General features: G+C 43.6%; 1 protein-coding gene across 2 annotated transcripts in view; it reads left to right on the forward strand.

Moving 5' to 3' along the window:
* Nucleotides 1-18855, forward strand: part of foxp1b (forkhead box P1b) — a 95877-nt gene that overhangs the window by 13908 nt on the left and 63114 nt on the right. For both annotated transcript variants that reach the window (XM_070993760.1, XM_070993768.1), the window contains exon 2: nucleotides 4253-4422. In XM_070993760.1, coding sequence (XP_070849861.1) covers nucleotides 4264-4422 — 159 coding nt within the window. In that variant the 5' untranslated portion in view covers nucleotides 4253-4263. The remainder of the gene's footprint in view (nucleotides 1-4252; nucleotides 4423-18855) is intronic.

Raw genomic sequence — 18855 nt, forward strand, 5'->3', positions numbered from 1 at the left:
GGTTGAAGTGGCTGACAAGATTACATGGTTGTTTGGTCTGACTGTGAAGTCTCCTTTGGCAGAATGTCATCCCTGCCGTTAGTTCCTCTCAGCAGAGAGCGGGCAGAGAAATGCAGTCAGAGCGGCGAGTGAGTCCAGATAGTCTCTCTGATTGAGGCGGTTCTGGTTTGCAGATAATACGTGGAAGGGTGTGGGACTGCAGTTTGGAAAGGTTACTGGGATTTAGCCCAATTTCTGTGTCTGTTGTCCAGTGGATGTTTCCAGCAGACGTATTCTTGAAGTGGTTTGTTGTCAGTGATAAGGGCCGTGATAATGGATTATTTAACATACAGCTTGTGTTTGTCTTCAGACTTTTTCCCGAGAATCAGGAGCCAAAACACATCAGAACAGAAGACGAACCTTGAGAAGCATTTTGTTGATGCACCTTTGGTACGGCACTGATGTGTTGTCTAGTCTAGCAACCAAGCTGAACCTAAACAGCCCTAAATTGAACCTCTCCCCATTGTCTCCTCCTCGGTGTGTCTTTATCTCCTGCCCAAGAAATGTTGTGCTTTTGTTGTGTGCCTGTGTAAACAAGGGCTGTGTGAGAACTCGGCGAATCGAAGCAGGTGGCCGCCGAGGCTTTACTGTCATGAGCATTAAAGAAAAACAGAACATGAAGAAGGGTCAAAGCACAGCTGCGCCGGCCGACCCTACCTTGAATCGACTGCTGACTTGTTTGAGCTGTTGAATTCCAGGCAAGCATGACAGGGGGACAGGCATTAGATTTCCAGTGTGTGGGGGTTGATGAGCTCTGGCCGCCGGCTGTTCTTAACCTTCAACCTGTCTGGTCAGGTGGGAGACACATGTGACTCTTGTTTGTACTGTACTCCCCATATTTGAGACGGGGAAAACAAAACAAACTGTAAACAAACAGAAACTCTGACCTTTTTTATTATCCAGTGTTTGTTCCAAACACTTGTTTTGTTTTGCAAGCAACTCCCCCCCAAAGAACAGACAGGCATCTAATAATCAACAGCACAGCCAGTTCTTTTTGTACAAACTGTTGGTGCCTTGTTTTGATCTCCTGGAATTTCCATCGTTTTGATTTTTTTTTTTTTTTAACTTTTTTTCCCAGCTCGGGAAAAAAAGAAGCTGACATGCTCCATTAATAATAAGAAAGATATTTTTTTCTTTCCTCGTGTCTCCTTTTGTGTGTTGTTTTTTCTTGAAATGTTTGTGTCTGGAGCAGGGATACATATGTTTTTAACCCCGCTAACTACACCCCTTTTAGCAGGGCTCTTGACCCGTAATTACAGCTGGATTTGTACGTGTTGTATTAATGGAACACGTGGAAAATCTTTGTGAGTCATCACAGACGAGGCTATCCCCTGAGCAGAGCGAAAATAAATAGATAGATAAACAAACACGGGGCGAAGTCACGTGGCAGAGTTGCCCGGGCCCCAGCTGATGATGGCGTCCCTGCTTCAGTGCTTCACAGATTAACATTGTTATCAGCCCAACTCTCTAATAAGGCTCTTTCCTATCTGCTTGATATTTATGATGGATAATGCCCATTTTCCATTTTCTTTTTTCCTCCAATTTTTTTCGCTCATGATATTGCAGCTTTGAATTATTCTGTGGTAAAATTAATGAGAAAGTAGATTTATGGGTTTCATTTGTTTGTCAATTCGAAAATTAATTGGGTGTTAATTTTAGCCATCCCCTCATCAGTGCCGGTTCCAAGCATGCGCGCATTACTTTGCATTCATTGTAGCCTTTCTCTCCTTTATTGTGGGTCACTAGTTTTGCATACATTAAAATAGCCCCGCGGCTCATTCTCTTGATTACTTTTGGAGATGCCATGCATTTGGAAATTTACGCCTTTCCGTTATAATTATGAAAATTTTGCATGGAATGACAGTGCATGTATAATAGCCATTACTTCCCCCCCTTTTATGTAGCTTTGGAAAAAAGAAAGCAGGCCCTTCGTCTCCTTTTTTTTTTTTTTTTTTTTTTTTTTTTTTGCGTGTGGAAAAATGTCTTTTATTTGAAAAATAAGTGGGGGCGAATAACGTCAGCCCATGGTTTATTTCAAATGGCATTTAATTTTGCCTGAGAATGTGTGTTTCTAATTGGTGTCTCAGAAGGGGAGTCGGTGCGAGCGAGGGCCTGTAGATGGAGTTGTGGCTGGCTGCATCCCATCCCACAGTATTCCTCTTGCTCACTCCTTGTTTAGAAAATCCCATTATGGAGGGAGGCTGTGCCAGACTGGAGGGGTGAGCCGGGTCAACATCTGTCTGGAGGGAGAGGGGGGCCGGCTCTAGCCCCAGCCCAGAGAACAGGGCCTGTAGGCCGGGTCCAAGCTGCTCAGACAGGCCCCTGAGAGTGGGGGCGTTGTGACACACAACTGAACCGGCACAGGCCACAGTGTCAGATGACTCACTCGGATATGTTTCTTGCAAGGAGGCTTCTACAGGAGAGGACATGTAAACCATGGTGAACTTTAGATTTTTGCTGTGGTACTGTTTTAGCTCACCACAACTGCTACTGATGACACTGAGCTGGGAGAGCGAGAGAGTGCTGCTTACAGTGGTGTTTATTTTTTAATAATCCAATGGCTAGATTATTATCTCACCTATGCTCTGTAAATATTCTTAGGTGACAAGTTGTCAACCTCAATTTCCTATCTGTCAGCCTGAGTGTGTGTCCCTGTGGTGTCTGGGTGTGTGTGTCTGCATCTTGTTTAGATGTGGATCTCTGGAGACACTGTGCCCGTGCAGTTGAGAGCATATTAATTCGCATTGGCCCTCCTATTACACGCCTTAAATGCAACACCATAAATCTGCATTTAGTTCCATTTTCACCTTCTTTCATGATGAGGCCCAGTGTTTTAAAGGCATTTATTCTGCTTCATATAAATAATTAATCAGCCAAGTTAATTCGCTTCTGCCTGACTTGGTCAGCTTCATTAACCGCCCTGGAATTGGGAGGCTAGACGCGTTGCACCACTGAGGCCTGTGACCAGCTCACAATAGCTGTAAATCATTCCACTGATTTGAGGAATACAGGCACAGAAATGCACCAGTGTCACTGGCACATCCCCAGAGAGAAGAGGGGGAGGCGGGACAGCATGTCTGTCTGGCTCCTGCGTATCCAAAAGCAGAACAGAAGATGCAAAATGTAAGCAAATAGCTGTGCATTCACGTTGAATGGTGATTACTACTGCAGTCACCACCACCAACCAACCTTTTTATGTTGTTCTTTTGAGTTAGATGAAGCGGTTAAAGACAACAGTGTCTCCAACAACTCAAACTGGTTCATTCATATTCAGAATATGTTTTCAGTTGTATGTAATCACCTGAAAATAAGATTTGTTACCTTTATAATGAGCCTTTATATCTGCAGAGGGAGCTGGTCCCCTTCCCGGGAGTCTGCCATTTGCACCACCATGTTTCTACAGAAGCCCAGAACGGCCAAACCAAATACTGTTGGCTTTCTTCATTTATCAGGATTTTACTGGCTGCCGTTGGTTCTCCTGCACTCCAGGAAGGGGAGGGTGAGGCGAGGGGTTTTTAAGTTGGTCGCAATATGCAACCACATCGCTAGATGCCACTAAATCCTACACACCGGACCTTTAATTGAGCACCCCTGAAGGATTGGACTGTTTTCGCTCAGCTTCAGATTGGATGTTTCTCATGGAGATCCTTTGGCAGGCCTCACACAGTCGCCCTGTTTCCCATTAAAAAGCCATTCTGCAGTGGTTCTTCTGGGAGCCATGCAAGTAAATATATCCATTTCCATAGAAAGTGTTTTGTTTTGGAGGTCCAGTGTTTTCTTGGGCTCCTCTGCTCTCACTCAACTCAGGTTGGGTTCCTCTCCGATGTGCGCTGCACCCCAGCCCCTCCGCGGCACCCCTGCATATGCCCCATAATGGAGAACACAAACAAAACCTGAGTCCCTCTCCGTCCTCTCCTGCCCAGTATGGACTTGTCATAGGATCCGCACCGGAAAAGACAAAACAAAGGAGCAGTTCATTACTGTGGAGAAGCAGTCTGGAAGAGTGTGTGTGTTTGCCTCATTGCATATGCTACAAGCAAACAAACAAGAAACAAGGAAGCACAAACCAACAGGGAAACCTGCAATAAAAGCGAAATTGTGTGGGAAGGATCTGACAGATGTTTATAGTTTGGCCCCGAGTTAAAATGCGACCTCATTGCTGTGTGTTTTAACAGCTGTTTCTCTCTGTCTCCGTCCCTGTTTTCTCTCTCAGGTTTTTAAGTCATGATGCAAGAATCTGGGACGGAGGCAACGAGCAACGGACCAGCCAATCAAAATGGAGGAGCGAGCGTGGAGGGAGGGTCCAGGGAGGGCGGACCCAAGAGTGCCACGCCATCAGTGGAGGTGACTGCAGCTGATCTCCTGCATCTCCAGCAGCACCAGGTAGACCAGTCCCCCTTTCACACCTGCCTTCCCTTTATGGAGCCTTGTCATCAGCAGGCCCAATCCCCCTCTTAGTGTCACTTAATATTTAATTCCCCCTCGAAGTACATCCCGTACATAAACACATTATTATTATTATTTATGTATATTGAGGCCCTTTCTGAATATTTAAAGAAGGGGAAGTGCTCTCTCAGTGTGATTGTGTTTGGTTGTGAGCGTGTTTATCGTAGCATGCAGCATCTGCATTTTGGTCAAATATTTATAATGGTGTTCTGACATATTTTAAGTATGTAGGTGCCACAGGATTTTGTAGACAGTTAAGAAACCATGGCGCCCAATAGGATGACAGCATTTTCCCCTGGCTCATTGTAAACACACCTCACACTCACAACTAATGCCACACTCTGCTGCGTCCGCCAATGAGGTGCGGAGATGCACGCCGGCGTTATCGTCTGCGAAGCCCAAAACATTTTCACCGTCTGCGACTTGAGGCAAACAGACAAGCTCTTTCTGTTGGTGTCAGCGTTATGTGTGGCACACGGCAGCGTGTTTAAGGAAACAGCATTGAAAAGATCAGTGTGTCTTCTGCTATCTTGGTCTATCCGACAGGACGACCAGGGTTGTTGTCAAGAGCTGTTTGGTGATGATGCACAGGCTCCGCGCCGCCGTCTGTTGTCACAGCACATCCATCAGCGTTTGCACAGAGAGGGCAACAATGCTGCGGCATGGAACACGGGGGACGCGGCACTGTAGCACACAGAGCTGAGCAATAATTCAGCATTATCATTTATCATCTTTCAGCAGAATCATCGTGACGTTGTGATGATAGGATATTGTAACACAGTGATACACAGTTCTGTTGTCAGAACTGATGATAACCAGCAAATCCATTCATTTCTCATTTTGACAACACAAAGTATGAGAGATTTTTCATGAATAGCTTAGCATTTTGAAAAGCCATTGACATCGCGTGTGACGTAACATGCAGATCTGTGCCGTGATTTAGATGTCATGGTCTTAGAAGTAGGCGGTGTGCTTCTGTTTATCGCATTGTTCAGGGTATTCAGTGGGACAGAACTGGACTTGATACCAGAGAAGAAGTGTAAGCATACTGGTGAGTAGAAAGGGTGTGTCAGTGCGCCTCCTGCTCCTCAGTCTCAGTGTTAGGCCGTTAGCCTTCACCAGATCTGCTCTTCATCTCCACTCACCCAGATCCAGACCCCAGTCCCAGACCCCACCTCCCACCCATCTTTTTTCCAGCTCAAAATGAGCATGTCGTCAGTGAGAAAATCACAGCCATACTGAATTCATTACTGCAGTAGTCACACAAAACCATGGATAAAATTTCAATAACTGCAGGCCACAGTTGAGTAAACAGTTGCACTGAAACTTAATTCCTGTTGACTTTTCCTTCATTCTTTGCCAGGGGCACATTCTGATTCGCTCTGCAAAGACAACAGGGTTACAACTTTGATGAATTGAAGCAGGGGAGAGAGGGAGAGAAAAGTGTCATGGATGTGCACTTGACACCAAGAAGGGATGGAAACAAAGCCTCCCCGCTAGAACAGAGCCAGTCGTCTAAGCGTGGTCCCTGTTTTCTAGTCATCCAGAAAGAACTATTACTCTCCAGGATCTGCCTTGGCATTTAAAGAAAGGAAAAATGAGCAACTCCCTCCTTCCCAATTCATTGTATTACAGTGGCATTTTCTGCCCTCTGCTTTCTACATAGTAAATAGCAAGCGGTTTGCGCTTTATGCCTTTTGAACAAATCCAGTGGTTAATTTCTGTGGTCCCTGGTTGGAGTCGAAACAGAGGGAGGCGTATTAATTGTTGTATGTGATAAATGGCGCGTGGATGGGGACGAAGGACAAGATGTCTCACTCTCAGTGGCTGACACTGGGCTTTGATAGGCTACTTACCAGGGTAGTGTTACCGGGAAGGCAGACAGGCAGGCAGGCAGTCTTTTTATTCTCCCATTAGACTAACCCAGGATTTTCACTCATGCACCATGAACCATGTTAATTGTCCCCAGGGCATTACAATCTTCGCTCAATTACTTGATAACTTTTTACTTTTGTGGCATTTCACAGTCTTTCTTTTAAGTTTTATTTGCAGCTTGCACTAATACGCCTCTAACTGACACACTGAGGGGTTTTCTTCTTTTTTTTGCATTCTTTGTTCTCCACAACATCCAAGATGCTATTACCCCTTTAGGTGATGCAAAAATCAATCTAAAATCTTCTCAGACTCAAAGTGCAAATGTCTGAGAGTCCCCCAAGTGAGCGGGAACAACAAACCTGGCAGTGGCATATCATTTATTCTTATTAGGGAACATAACTATGAAAGACAGTCCTCATTAATAAAGATGGGGGATGAAATAATTGTAATCTGTTTGATCATCTTGATTCTGACAGGGGAATTCATCTTGTAGACTAGTCAGATTTGGGGGAAGTGGACCATAAGCTTGATTTAAGCATCTCTATTAGTAAGTCAAATACTGTCTGTTAAGAAGAAAGGATGAAAAGAAGAGAGCTGTCTCTTCTTTTTCTCTGAGATGCTGTGGAAATTTAGCAGATTTCACTTTTTGAGGAACTCAGAGTGATGCATGTTGTGTTGTAACGGTTAGAGGTAGAGGTTAGAAATGTTTGTTGTGCGTATTGTAGCTTTTTCGAGCTGTGCTCAGATGGTTTGCAGTTGCTTGTGCATAATATCCATATGAGTATTTCTTTCACAACATATGTGTTTGGCCCCAGAACATGAGCATGTTTATTTTCTCTGTTTTGTTTGTGTTGCAGAAGTTGTGGTTTTAACGTTATCCTCATGAGGAAGTGAAGATACTGTAGGAGAGGAAAAAAAACAACAAAAACAATAGTATGAAAGAGGAGTGTTTTGCAATAACCTGTTTTGTGATTTACAATGATTTTGCAACAGGAAGTTGTGTTGTGTCGCTGTGCTCGTCTAATAAGCACGCAGTGACGATGGTAATGTTAGGGGCTTTGTATTAGCTGTGGAGCGGCTGTCTTCACGACGCTGAACTCCCCACACGTATTTCCTGTGATATATGGTCAATTTCAGCAGAGCATTTATAACATCTCACATGTTTAACCATGCAAGTGATTCCTTCACTCGAAATTTGCTTCAACTGATACAACTGTAGAGCATTAAATATTAATATCCTGTCTTTTAGAAGAGCCCTTTTAATCAAGTTAGAGCAATTTCTAAAATATCATCCTGTCTCTTCCTTTCAATGATACTGTACAAATATACCCCAACAATATCTCAAAAGAAAAAAATTAAACAGGGATGAATAATTGCTTCTCTTTTATTGCATACACATACATCCATTCTGTAAAACAAGTGCCTTTAAAGCTTTGTTACATATCACAAGATAAGGCCATCCAATTATTTTTCTTCTTCCTCTCTGCGTGTGTGGTTGAGGTGTCCGTCGTGTTGCGTGTGCAGAGAGGAGAGAGTGACACGCAGAATAGTGGCCGCAGAAAGAGCTGAGCGGGCACAGGTTTCCTGTTTGCATAATGCAAGGCTTACATGGTCCCTTGTGCAGGCTGGAGAAGGTGGAAATGCACATCTTAGCCACCGTCACCGAGCCCTGCTCAGCCAAGCTTCAGGGGGAAGTGCTAGGTGATAAGCCTTGCTATCGCAGTGCACTCAGACAGGCACACACCCTGAGATTCACACAGATACACACTACACATATGAGCACATGCTTGCGTGCTGAGACAGAATAGAGGCCCAAAGGCCAGGCCTGCCAGCGCAGGGCCTGCTGGTTTCCGGCGTCCAGTCCACATTATGGGTTAATGGTCGGACTGAGCGCGTTAACAGCGTCAGGTCAGAGAGGAGGTCAGAGAGCATTTGCTGCCTCAGATCTCTCCTAATCGGCATGTACTCAGCCTCACAGCTGAGGGCAAGAGGGAGGCAGTGCTTTGCCTGGACTGAAATCTGGTGTTTCACAAGAAGAACGCGGCCTTATCGTTGCTCTTCTGGATTGAATTCATGAGAAAATCTCTGCATTTGCTCCACTGCAGAATTGCGTATCTGTGCAGTGCAGTGCCGAATGTTTGACGTGTGTGATAAAGGCTTCGTTGCCCTGGGTGCCTTTTGACCAATAGCTGTGGTGCATTATCCAACTGAGTGTGCGCTTCCTTCCTGAGCCATGTCATCTAGCTGATGCACACATACAGTTTGTGCAAGTGTGCATCCGCCGAGTGGATCGCACTGAAAGCATGCGAGTCCACGCGGTGCTCCTCCGTCTCCGGGAGCTCTCAGGTATCTTCATGTGTACTGTTCATATTGTCACAGGAGGCCGAGCAGAGGCTCCAACTTATTGGAAAATCTGGCGGAGAGGATAACATCAGTGTTATGACACTGCATATTGCCCTAAATTGCTTTATTGGTAAAATGATAGTGCTCGTCCAATTTGAATAATTTTATGGAATCCCTCACAGAACAGTTTAATTATGTTATCACACAACTGGCAACATCTGTCTTTATACCACAGCACATGACAGTTTTATTACAGGCTGAATTTCTTTGCTGGTTCTGGCAATTGATGTGTGATCTGATTAATAATCACACAGATGGAGGTGAAAATTGAACAGTGATGCGCTGCTATGTCGAAAAAAGGGGGAAATAATTATGAAAGGAAGAAAAAAAAAACACCGCCTGTGTCTCAGAAAATATCAGGACTGTTTTTGCTCGGGCTTGAGTTTCTCTCACTTGAACCATATTGCTTTCTTGAACACAGTTACATGCATCTTTTTTATCGGAAGAAGAATCTGTTTAGTCTAGGTGCAACTTTTTAAATCCTATTGTCACTCAGGTTTTGTTAGTGAGGTTTAGGGAGGTAAACCACCCAGCACCTCTCCTTTGTCTTATGGAGGCCTTCCAAGACAGCCAGCCTATGAACTCATCCATTTTGTTGAGTCTACCTCCAGCCGCCGCTCCCCAACTGGGAAGAGATGAAGCACAGGTTGCATGCGTGCCGAAGCCATAGTTTAAAATAGTTGACTGTTGCTCTGGTCGACATCCTGTTTACACACCCTGCTTATGTGGGCAGCAGGAGGGGGATCACAGGAGTTGTTTGACATTGTGGTAATCAGAATGGACGAGTACTCACTTGCACGCGCGCACACACACACTCATCTTACATCCTAGTTTCCATTTCATTCCACCACAAGGTGAAGGAACCAAAGTGCCTTAACATGCATTTAAGTAATGTGAGTATTACATTTACAGTAACATGAGAGTCACCATCTGGTAGTCAATGATAGAGACTCAGCATTGCGCTCCATGTCGGTCTCACGATGAACAGTTTAAAATTGGAATCCCTTTTTTATTCTACACATTCTTCTCCCTTGTCAAACCTGCCATCTACATTACTCACAAACTGGGGAGATTCAGGTGTGGTATGCTAGCAGCAGCTGACATAGCCTCGTGTAGAGGTGAGGAGCAGCAACAGAGGTCTATCTGACTCCACACCCTCAGACTTTTTCATTTTCAAAGATGTCTTCAGCCCCAGCTGACGCCGATTGAAGTGACGTCACTAGAGGCAATTTGGTCAGCAGTTTTTAAATGTGCTCAATATAAACATTTCGATTGGATAAGATTGTAATGTAGGAGTACTCCTGGTCTGTAAGCAGACTTTGATATGTAACTTCAGTACCTGACTGTGTCTGGGGCACATTTCATTGTTGTAGAAAGCGTTCCATTTTCTCTGTCCACTCTAAACACAAAGCCAGCGAGTTATGATTCATCCAATCTGAAGGAAAGCAGGAAAAAAATCAGTGGCTTTCTGTGGACAAAAGGCCAAAATGGAGGCAAACAGATGCCTTTTCAGATTTAGTAGGTCAGTGATCCAGTTAATATAAGGACGTTTTTGATCAGTTAATCAGGTTTTTTGCGTGAATATTTACATGAGAAAGATTGACAGAAATGTGTCAAAGGCTCAAACATGAGCACACAGTGAAGAAGAGACTGTGCTAACGGTCTACAGTCTGTCCACTCACTGCACCATCAATCAAAACGCTCCGGCTAAACAAACAAACCTCTTAATACTCCAGTTGCATACAAACTGTGGTTTTGGAATAATCAGATGGCTGCAGAGCATGTAAACGCATCATCTGATTCCCAGGCCCAAACTGATTTCTCATATTAATCTGTTTTTTTTTTGTTTTTGTTTTTTTTTGTGTGTGTGTGTGTGTGTGTAAACATAGTCCAAGACAATCTGATTCTGCATCCTCTAAGGCCTGATATGCTGCGTGTCCCTGTGGACGATGTGTAGATGAGGAAACCTCTCAAGGATATGTGCACGTACAAATGCCGCCCATGTAAATGCTGCAAGTATGCTGGTATCATTAGGAAGAGTGAAGTGGTTCTCATTGTGTGGCGCCCTGATGGTCTTTGATGGCCACGGTCTGCGTGTTTGTGCTGAAGTGGGCAACTCTAAACTTTGAGCAGGTGTCTGAAGCAGCTGGCTGGAGGCAGACAGGGAAACACGTCTGCTTCAGTTCAGTATTAAATGGCTTAGAGAGAGGCCTCGGCCAGCCAGAGGACTAATGCATCCTCAATGTTTTATTTAAAGTAGTGCCAACAACTGCTTCTGAATGCTCCACATCAAGACGCACACACAAATCATCACACACACACACGGAGGCACACAGAGAGTAATTTTGCGCTGTTTAGCTGAACAACTTGTGTGTTTAGCGTTGTAAATAAGTAACCGTTTTAACAGGGCCTCAGGAGACTGTGGTTGGGAAAGTACATACTCAGACATGACTGGCTTTAATAGCCATTGTCAAAACACTGTTTCAACAAAACCCTTTCTTCACCCGAATGGAATGTTTACGTGTAGTTGAATAATAATGCCATTTTAAGGAGAAGCTATTCTTTAAGGATAGCCAATCTGACCCAATTTATTAGGGATAGACTTAAGGATGCACAATTCCTCTTGGGAAAACATTCAAGCGCGGGGCCTATTCATTTTTAATGAGAGCACTACTTTAAAAACTTCATAGAATTAATATGTATCAGTGAAGTCTTTCCTGTGCAGAAAACTTCAGGGTAATTAATATTCATAGGCTGTGCTTGTTAACACCCCCAATGCTAGTGCAATGTAGATCCAATTAACATAGAATGGACCCCAAGGATTTGGGCAGATAAGGGTTAAATGAGCTATTGAAATTGAAACTGGGACTGTCTCCTCTTAAAACACTTATTTGTTTCAATAAGCCCTAATCCTTGTTGCAGATTAAGGCATCTTTTGGGTGCTCATGTGAATGGCTACAAAGGTACAGTTGCTTGCTAGACTTTGTGGAGACTCCGTATGTGCCTGCAAAGTGTTGATGATTGTGTGTGTGTGTGTGTGTGTGTGTGTGTGTGTGTGTGTGTGTGTGTGTGTGTGTGTGTGTGTGTGTGTGTGTGTGTGTGTGTGTGTGCGCGTGCGCATGTATGTGCATGATACATGCAAGCATGTGCACTTGCTTGTATACATGTATGCATAGAGGGCATCACCTACACAGCCAGGCTAATGTGAAAACCCTGTAGTGAGTCTGGCTTTTATATCTTATTCATAATCTCTTGACACAATGTGGGTAATAGGCATCAGTGTTCATTCTCGACGTCAGCCTGGAAGCCCAGGCCAGGCTGGATGACGGAGGGGGAAGTGCCGGGGTTCTAGGTGGAGCTAGGTGATGGTAGCAAAATGCCTGTTTGCCACCTGCTGCCGTTTGTTAACACACAGGCTGCAGATGTTGCTCCACAGACAACTGTGCCCACCGTGTCTCGCTCCAAAAGAACCGGAAGTTAAAGACTAGGTTTTACTGATGAGCCTACTGATGGGCTGACAGTAGGATGAGGCAGCTTGAACATATTTTTTTTTCATTGATGTTATTTTTGCCAAAGTAAGTCAATGATTTATTTATGCTGAGGAAACTAAAACTATAATCTGCCTGGAGCTAAAGGAAACTGAACTTTGACCTTTGTAATGTCAGTGAATATAACTGTCAGATGGGTTTTAGCAGTTCATTATTATTTCTGTAAGTTTTCTTGTAACATCAGAAAATGAATACATCAGCACAATGCCATCACTAAAACGTCAAGAAATGATAACGCTTGTAACCATGTTTGAGTATGTGTATGTATGGCATATGTATAGACATTACACAGTGTGTGTAGGTACAGATAGAATTAGTTACTCTTAGCCTCAAATTGATCATTGATATTCAATTAATCATGCATTCTGGATAGTATTTTTCTTCTTTGGTTTACACATGTATTTTGATTTGTCTGTAAATGATACATGTTTATATACCTCATGTTCACCGTTTCAAGGCTTAAATGATCAAGATACAATGTTTTAGTCAGATTGTCCAGCTGTACCTTTTCTGCTGTATTGATCAGGAAATGATAGATACATCTGTCTAGCAGTAAGACCATTTTAGATACCATTACAGCACCAGTGAACAGTGTGTGTCCCTTTTTCTGTGGTACAGGAAAACACTGACAGCTCTGTTTTTGGCTCGCAGGGTGGAATATGATAAATTACCAATGCTGATGATCAAATGAGCCTTCATTGAAGTAAATATGCATGGACAGCCACACCACGTATAGGTCTCTTAGTGTAAATTTGATTGTTTGACACGTATTCACCCATCAAAGCATGTATCCGTGATTAATAACAACCCCCCTACACGTTCAGCAGTGACATGGCCTCTATTTGAAAGAAAAATGGCACAGGTCGGTATTCACTGGTGAATAGCTGTATACCATTTAGAGAATGATATGCCATGATGGGATGTCTTGTCATAAATAATAGTGATGGCACCTCCGCATCCTGTGAATGGCATGTGCCATAAATACTTAGCCAGGCCAGAGACAATGGTTCATATAAATCCTCATGCAACCCTTTTCTCTGTACAAAAAAAAGATATATATTATTGAAATGGACAGTAAAAACAAATGTTTTTTCCTCCTCAGTCGGCGGCAGAGAGACCTCCAGAGCAGGGCAGTGTGTGCCACTCCCTCACTGTGGTCTCTGATGCGCTGTTGTTATTTGCTTGTTTACAATCTTTGACATGATGTAATGGGATGGCTGTGAAAGTACTAGCCAGTAAATGGCACAGAAAATAAGACGGTCCTTTATGTCTTCCCCCTCCTCTTTTCTCCTCTTCTCCCACCCTTTTTTTTCTTTTTTTTTTGTTTTTCCCTTGCAAACGGGGAATATGTTCTGCGTTTGACTGAAGGAACATGAGCCTTGAATATAAGTAACTGTTTTTTGCATTAGGTACTCCCTGGAGGTAGGGGGAAAATATCATGTCCCTGCGTGAAATGTGAATGTGAAATCTAGCAGAAAGAAATATTTATGACCATTTTCTGCTTGATTAGAGCTGGATGACATGCCTTAGGAGACAATGAGTGGACAAAAGGCAGCAGTGCTGCTTCTGGGCAGATGTTAAAGAAAGAGTTGTTTAGGGAGGAGGGCATACTGTCCGGGGGCTCTGTGAGCATGTCTTTGTGTGTGTCTATGGGAGGGATGGAGTGGGCTGGGGGGTCGGGTTTGAAGCATGGTAGGGGAAATTGAGTAAGTCCAACAGGAGTTGACTGGGAGGCAGATGGAGAGCACTGAAGCTCCATCACTGGTCTTATTCTCAGGCACTCACAGTAATGTCTCTCAGATGCCACTGCTGCAGTTAACATAGTTCCTATATATATAACTATGATGCATTAAGAAACATCGGCTTGAATATGACACCAAAGCAGCACATGTTTCAGCATTTGCAAAATGCACAAAAATCAGACACCATTATCCCTGCCTCTGCACTTACTGAAGATAACTTAAATCGATGTTGCTTTTTGCAAGTGTCAATCCTCATGCGTATGAAGATTACAGCTTCAATTGTGCATCTATCTTACTTTTGTCTCATTAGTAACTAATAATCATTAACTAAGGAAACCATCCACTAGAGGACAGGCTGGCTGAAGTGTCTCAGTTGGAATAACAGGCTCCCAGCATGCGGTCAGTGCTTTTGCACATCAGAATTGATAACAGACAGTAGCACTTTTTTCTACTTGTACTGTAAATATTTTGATCCACGTATGTGCATGCACCAGAGGTGATGAAAAATTTGAATTTCACCTGGTAAAACGCCATTAGAGAAAGTATGGGACATCAGACTCACACGGCAGTATTTAAGCAGTACTGGCATTTTAGTCATTCTGCATAATACCTTATTACATATGTGCCTTTCCAAAACTAAAATTGCCACTTAGGAACTTGATAGTGTGTGGAATACATCCTCTGTCAACTATAACTTAATGCTGTTTTGTCTGCATATTAGCATATTTTATACTCAGTACATTATATTAGCATAGATTGCATACAGCTATGGCGAGGGCCAAAACAAGGATTATTGAAAACCTACAGGGCCCACGCATGAGTAATTCAGTTGTATGGATGTGAAACTGCACAGGACACCTGGTCCTAAGCAATTTTGCATTTGCAACTGTTGTCGGTGAATATGCATCCTATTATGGCACTATATGTTATTCAGGGAGCGTGTTAGCGTGTTAATGTGTTGTCTAACAGTATATGCTCAAGGCCAAGAGACAGATATTTCCCCACTGTCTGCACCTATTGACACAACATCCTGTCAGACCAATCCCCACCATGCCACGCGCTATAATAGTTTGGATAATTAAACACATACTCAATGTTCCTGTGTCAGGCCAGGGACAAACATCTCTGTAATCACCACCACGTGCCTATCAGTGTTGTGATGTATCAGGACAAGTGCCAAAATCTAAATAATCAGTTAATTACTATATTGATGCAATTGTCTCCATTGCACTAGCAACCCCTCTCTGGTAGCGTATTGATAGTGTTTAGGCGCAGCCTGTGACAGGGGAGAAGCCACAGCTCTTAGAGCCATTTCCAATGGATCAGAGAAGAACAAAACTGAGAGTATGATTAATTTTTCAATTTCTCTCTGCGGATATCTAATAATTGTGCCCATAGATAGCCAAGGGCTCTTATTAAACATTAACATGCAAAAGAAAAGTTAGAATCAGAAAGATGGTATTTTGGATTGAATAATGTAAAATATCTGTAGGGCAACAGGGAAAGAAGCAAACTAGTCCAGGTTTATTCTTCAAATGTTTTCCACCACCGCAATGCCTACTCCTAATTACTGAGCTCGTATCTGCACACTCAACACTATATTTATTTTTCCTCAATGCTAAATGCAAATTTCTCTAACCTTTTAATAACATATACATGTCAGTAATTTTTAAAAGGAATCATTAGAAATGTCAGTTGGACTCTGCCAGGATTGTGTTTTTAATTGGTATGTAACTCTACTGGACAGATAAGTTTTTATTTTTTAATTCAAGTTTTTGATAATTAATGTGAGACTGTCTCCAGCATATAAATGCTTGACTCTTTGATCTGGTAAAGGGAGTGTTGCGAGGCACATGGCTCTTATTAAAATATACCAGCGTGCTGTCTCCCTGCTCTCCAGTAGAGAGGCGCTTTGCCTTTAAGAAGCCGAGCCTGAGAGGAGGATCCACGTTCGGGTCCCACTCTGTCTCCCTTGCTCTCTCGTTCTGTCCTCTTCCGTTTTTCCCCGTGCTGTCTCCGTCGCTTTGCTCACTTCCACATAATATCATCTTCATCTCAGATAGCTGTGGCACAGGGGAACTGCATTTGTTGATCAGATTTGGCGTGGCTGACGCCTCCTCCCCAGAAGTACGGGCATGTGCGTGTAATGCTTGCCTGAGCCCGGCCATCGCCGGCTGATTGAGTGGTCCTGCCTGTCACAGGACAAGATAACCACATCAGTAACTACTCTCCACTCTTCAGCCCCTCGCCACCACACCGTCACTACCGGGGGCAGCGCTACTCTCCACACACACTGAGGCGTCTTGTGGATTCATTTTCAGCTCTCCTTCATCGTGAATATCTAAGAGCCTGAATCGTGATCCATGTTTAGTCCGTTCCCTTATAAATCCATTCCCATCACAGCTATGAAGGATGCACATAAAAGCACATTCCATATTTAATACATGGACGTATTGTACCAGCTCTCTGCTTCTCCAAAGGGAATTCCAACTCAAGTTACATTTCGCTTTTCTTCTCAATTTGATGAGGTCTCTTGCCAGTGCCGCACCACCAGACTCCGGTTTCACGGCGCGATCTTTTGATATTGCCCTCTCTTCAAAAACATCGCGGCATCGAGGATGGATTGAATTAGCGATTTGTGGCGCATTTATCTCGATCTGAGAGCAATTTTGTACCCTCTGTCTTAGCACTCAAGCTCAATGAAAACAATAAATGGTGTCCTTATCTTCTGGAGTGAAATCAAGATAGGCGCAGGAGGCTGCGAGTTATTTGTGGTTGATTTGGAGGGAAAGCGGGGGGGGGGGCAGGAAATGGACACCCCTCTCACATTACTTCTCGCCATGCAGCAGGAGAAAGAGAGAGGCAGAGGGAAGGTTTTTAATCAGCAGAAAGCTGTGCTTCTAATGTAAAAGTGTCAAAGATGTGCCTTAGCCCTGCAATAAGTGAAATCTGGTCAAGTCCTGTGTTAAATTGAAAACGGGGCCGCTGGGATTTGGAGGTGAGGGGACGGGGGACTCAGTGGTAGCAGCATCTTGGTCAATTATCACAGTCTCCTCTGCTCTGTGCTACTCTTGAGGCCTCTTCTCATCTGTCTGGCCCGCGACACAACCGGGAAGGAAGGGAGAAAAAACAACATCAGTAGGTTTGAACATAAAGTGTTTCTGAAATGGTTTATTTTTTGAAGTGAAGTGATGATCCTTCCATGAATGAAACGTTTTCCCAAAGACACCTTCACTCCACATCGGGTCTTTGTCAGCCCTATAACTCCTGACTGAAAATCTGCGGCGTGTGTCTCTCTACCTCCACGTTGCCCTGCCTGTTGGAGCATCAAGCTAAATGCTCACGCCACAGCTGCATGTCCTGGCGTATCCCAGCAGCCTCTCTGGCTGGAGAGAAAAGGATCACTTCCTGGCAGGTGCGTTGTGGGGAGCCACAGCTCCTGCCTTTTCGCTGACTCGCCAGCAAGTATTAAAAAAAAAAAAAGTAAACTAGAGGAGGGAAGAAAAGTTACCCACCACTCTATTTCTACGCGTATGTGTGCAGTCTATTTTAACCACCTGAGCGGGAGCCAGGAAGCCATCACTTGCCCCATATTTTAACCAGATGTTGAGGAGGGGAAGTAAAGCCTCACAAGAGTCTTGCAATCAAAATAATTATCTTTATGGGTGGATGTTTACAAAGTGTTAATGTGACATTCTGCAGGCGGACTAACTGAGTGTGCTTTTATGTGTTAAACATGATCAATGTCTGGTTAAAGACCAACACCTTTTACTTTATACAAGAACAACGCAGATGTCTTTATAGATGTCTTTACAGCTTTCTCCAAAAGAAGGAGAGAACATCTCCCGTCAGCCACGATCCTTCTCCTCCCTTTCTCACCGCCCATTTCTACCCACTATGAATCACAGCAGACAGGACAGACAGGAGTGGATGCGGCCTCTTTGATAGACAGTCAAAGAAGCACCAGCAGTGATTTGTAGCCACAGGGCAACAGTATTGCTGTAACGTGGCCTCTTGCCAAGCACTCATATCAGAAGGAGGCCTAGGTGCAGGCGTTGAGGATATTTTTCCTCATAATTCGTATTCCACAAGATCAAATTGTAATTTCTAATTTGATTCCGTGGTTTTATATGTTTATTTATTTATTAAGCACCTGATTGAGCAAGTCAAATTGAAATTTACAGTATGTAGGCTGACATCTAATAGAATTCCCTCATTTGGCTGCAGGGGAGTTTGTTTTTGGAACATATTAGCTTTTTACCGCATTCTCGTTTGACAGATGCTTTCTCTCAGGAATTGGTGTTTAATTTGAATAATCACAAAAAGTGTGTTCTTTTGGTTTGCGGGGACATCGGTGTCCCAGATGAATAAAGAAGTAAATGAGGGGAAGAAAAACAGGTAATTATGCTGAACCAGTAAATGAATGACCCACTGACCCTCAGTCCTAATTGATTTTTGTCGAGCAAATCGTTTTTTATCATCAGTTTTGATGTGGTTTTTGTTTTTTTCAGATGTAATTAATTGGCTATGTGAGCAAAGAATGGAGTACTCGAAACAGGGTTGGAGGAAAGCTGTGGCTCTTCCATTTACCAGCAGGGCAATTATAGCTGGCAGCTTGTGCTTTGTGTAATGATGTCATATCCTGGAAGCAGAGCAAAGACATCGCCTCCCACGATGTTATTTAGCCTTATTTACTCTTTCAAAACCATACCTAACATTAACATACTGTTGGCTGCTCGATGGGATAGTTAGACATGTAGCTATGCAAATGAAAAGTGGCCGGGGTGGGGTAGGGTGGGGGA

The sequence above is a fragment of the Chaetodon trifascialis genome, chromosome 3, assembly GCF_039877785.1.
Source record: "Chaetodon trifascialis isolate fChaTrf1 chromosome 3, fChaTrf1.hap1, whole genome shotgun sequence".
NCBI classification, from domain to species: Eukaryota; Metazoa; Chordata; class Actinopteri; order Chaetodontiformes; family Chaetodontidae; genus Chaetodon; species Chaetodon trifascialis.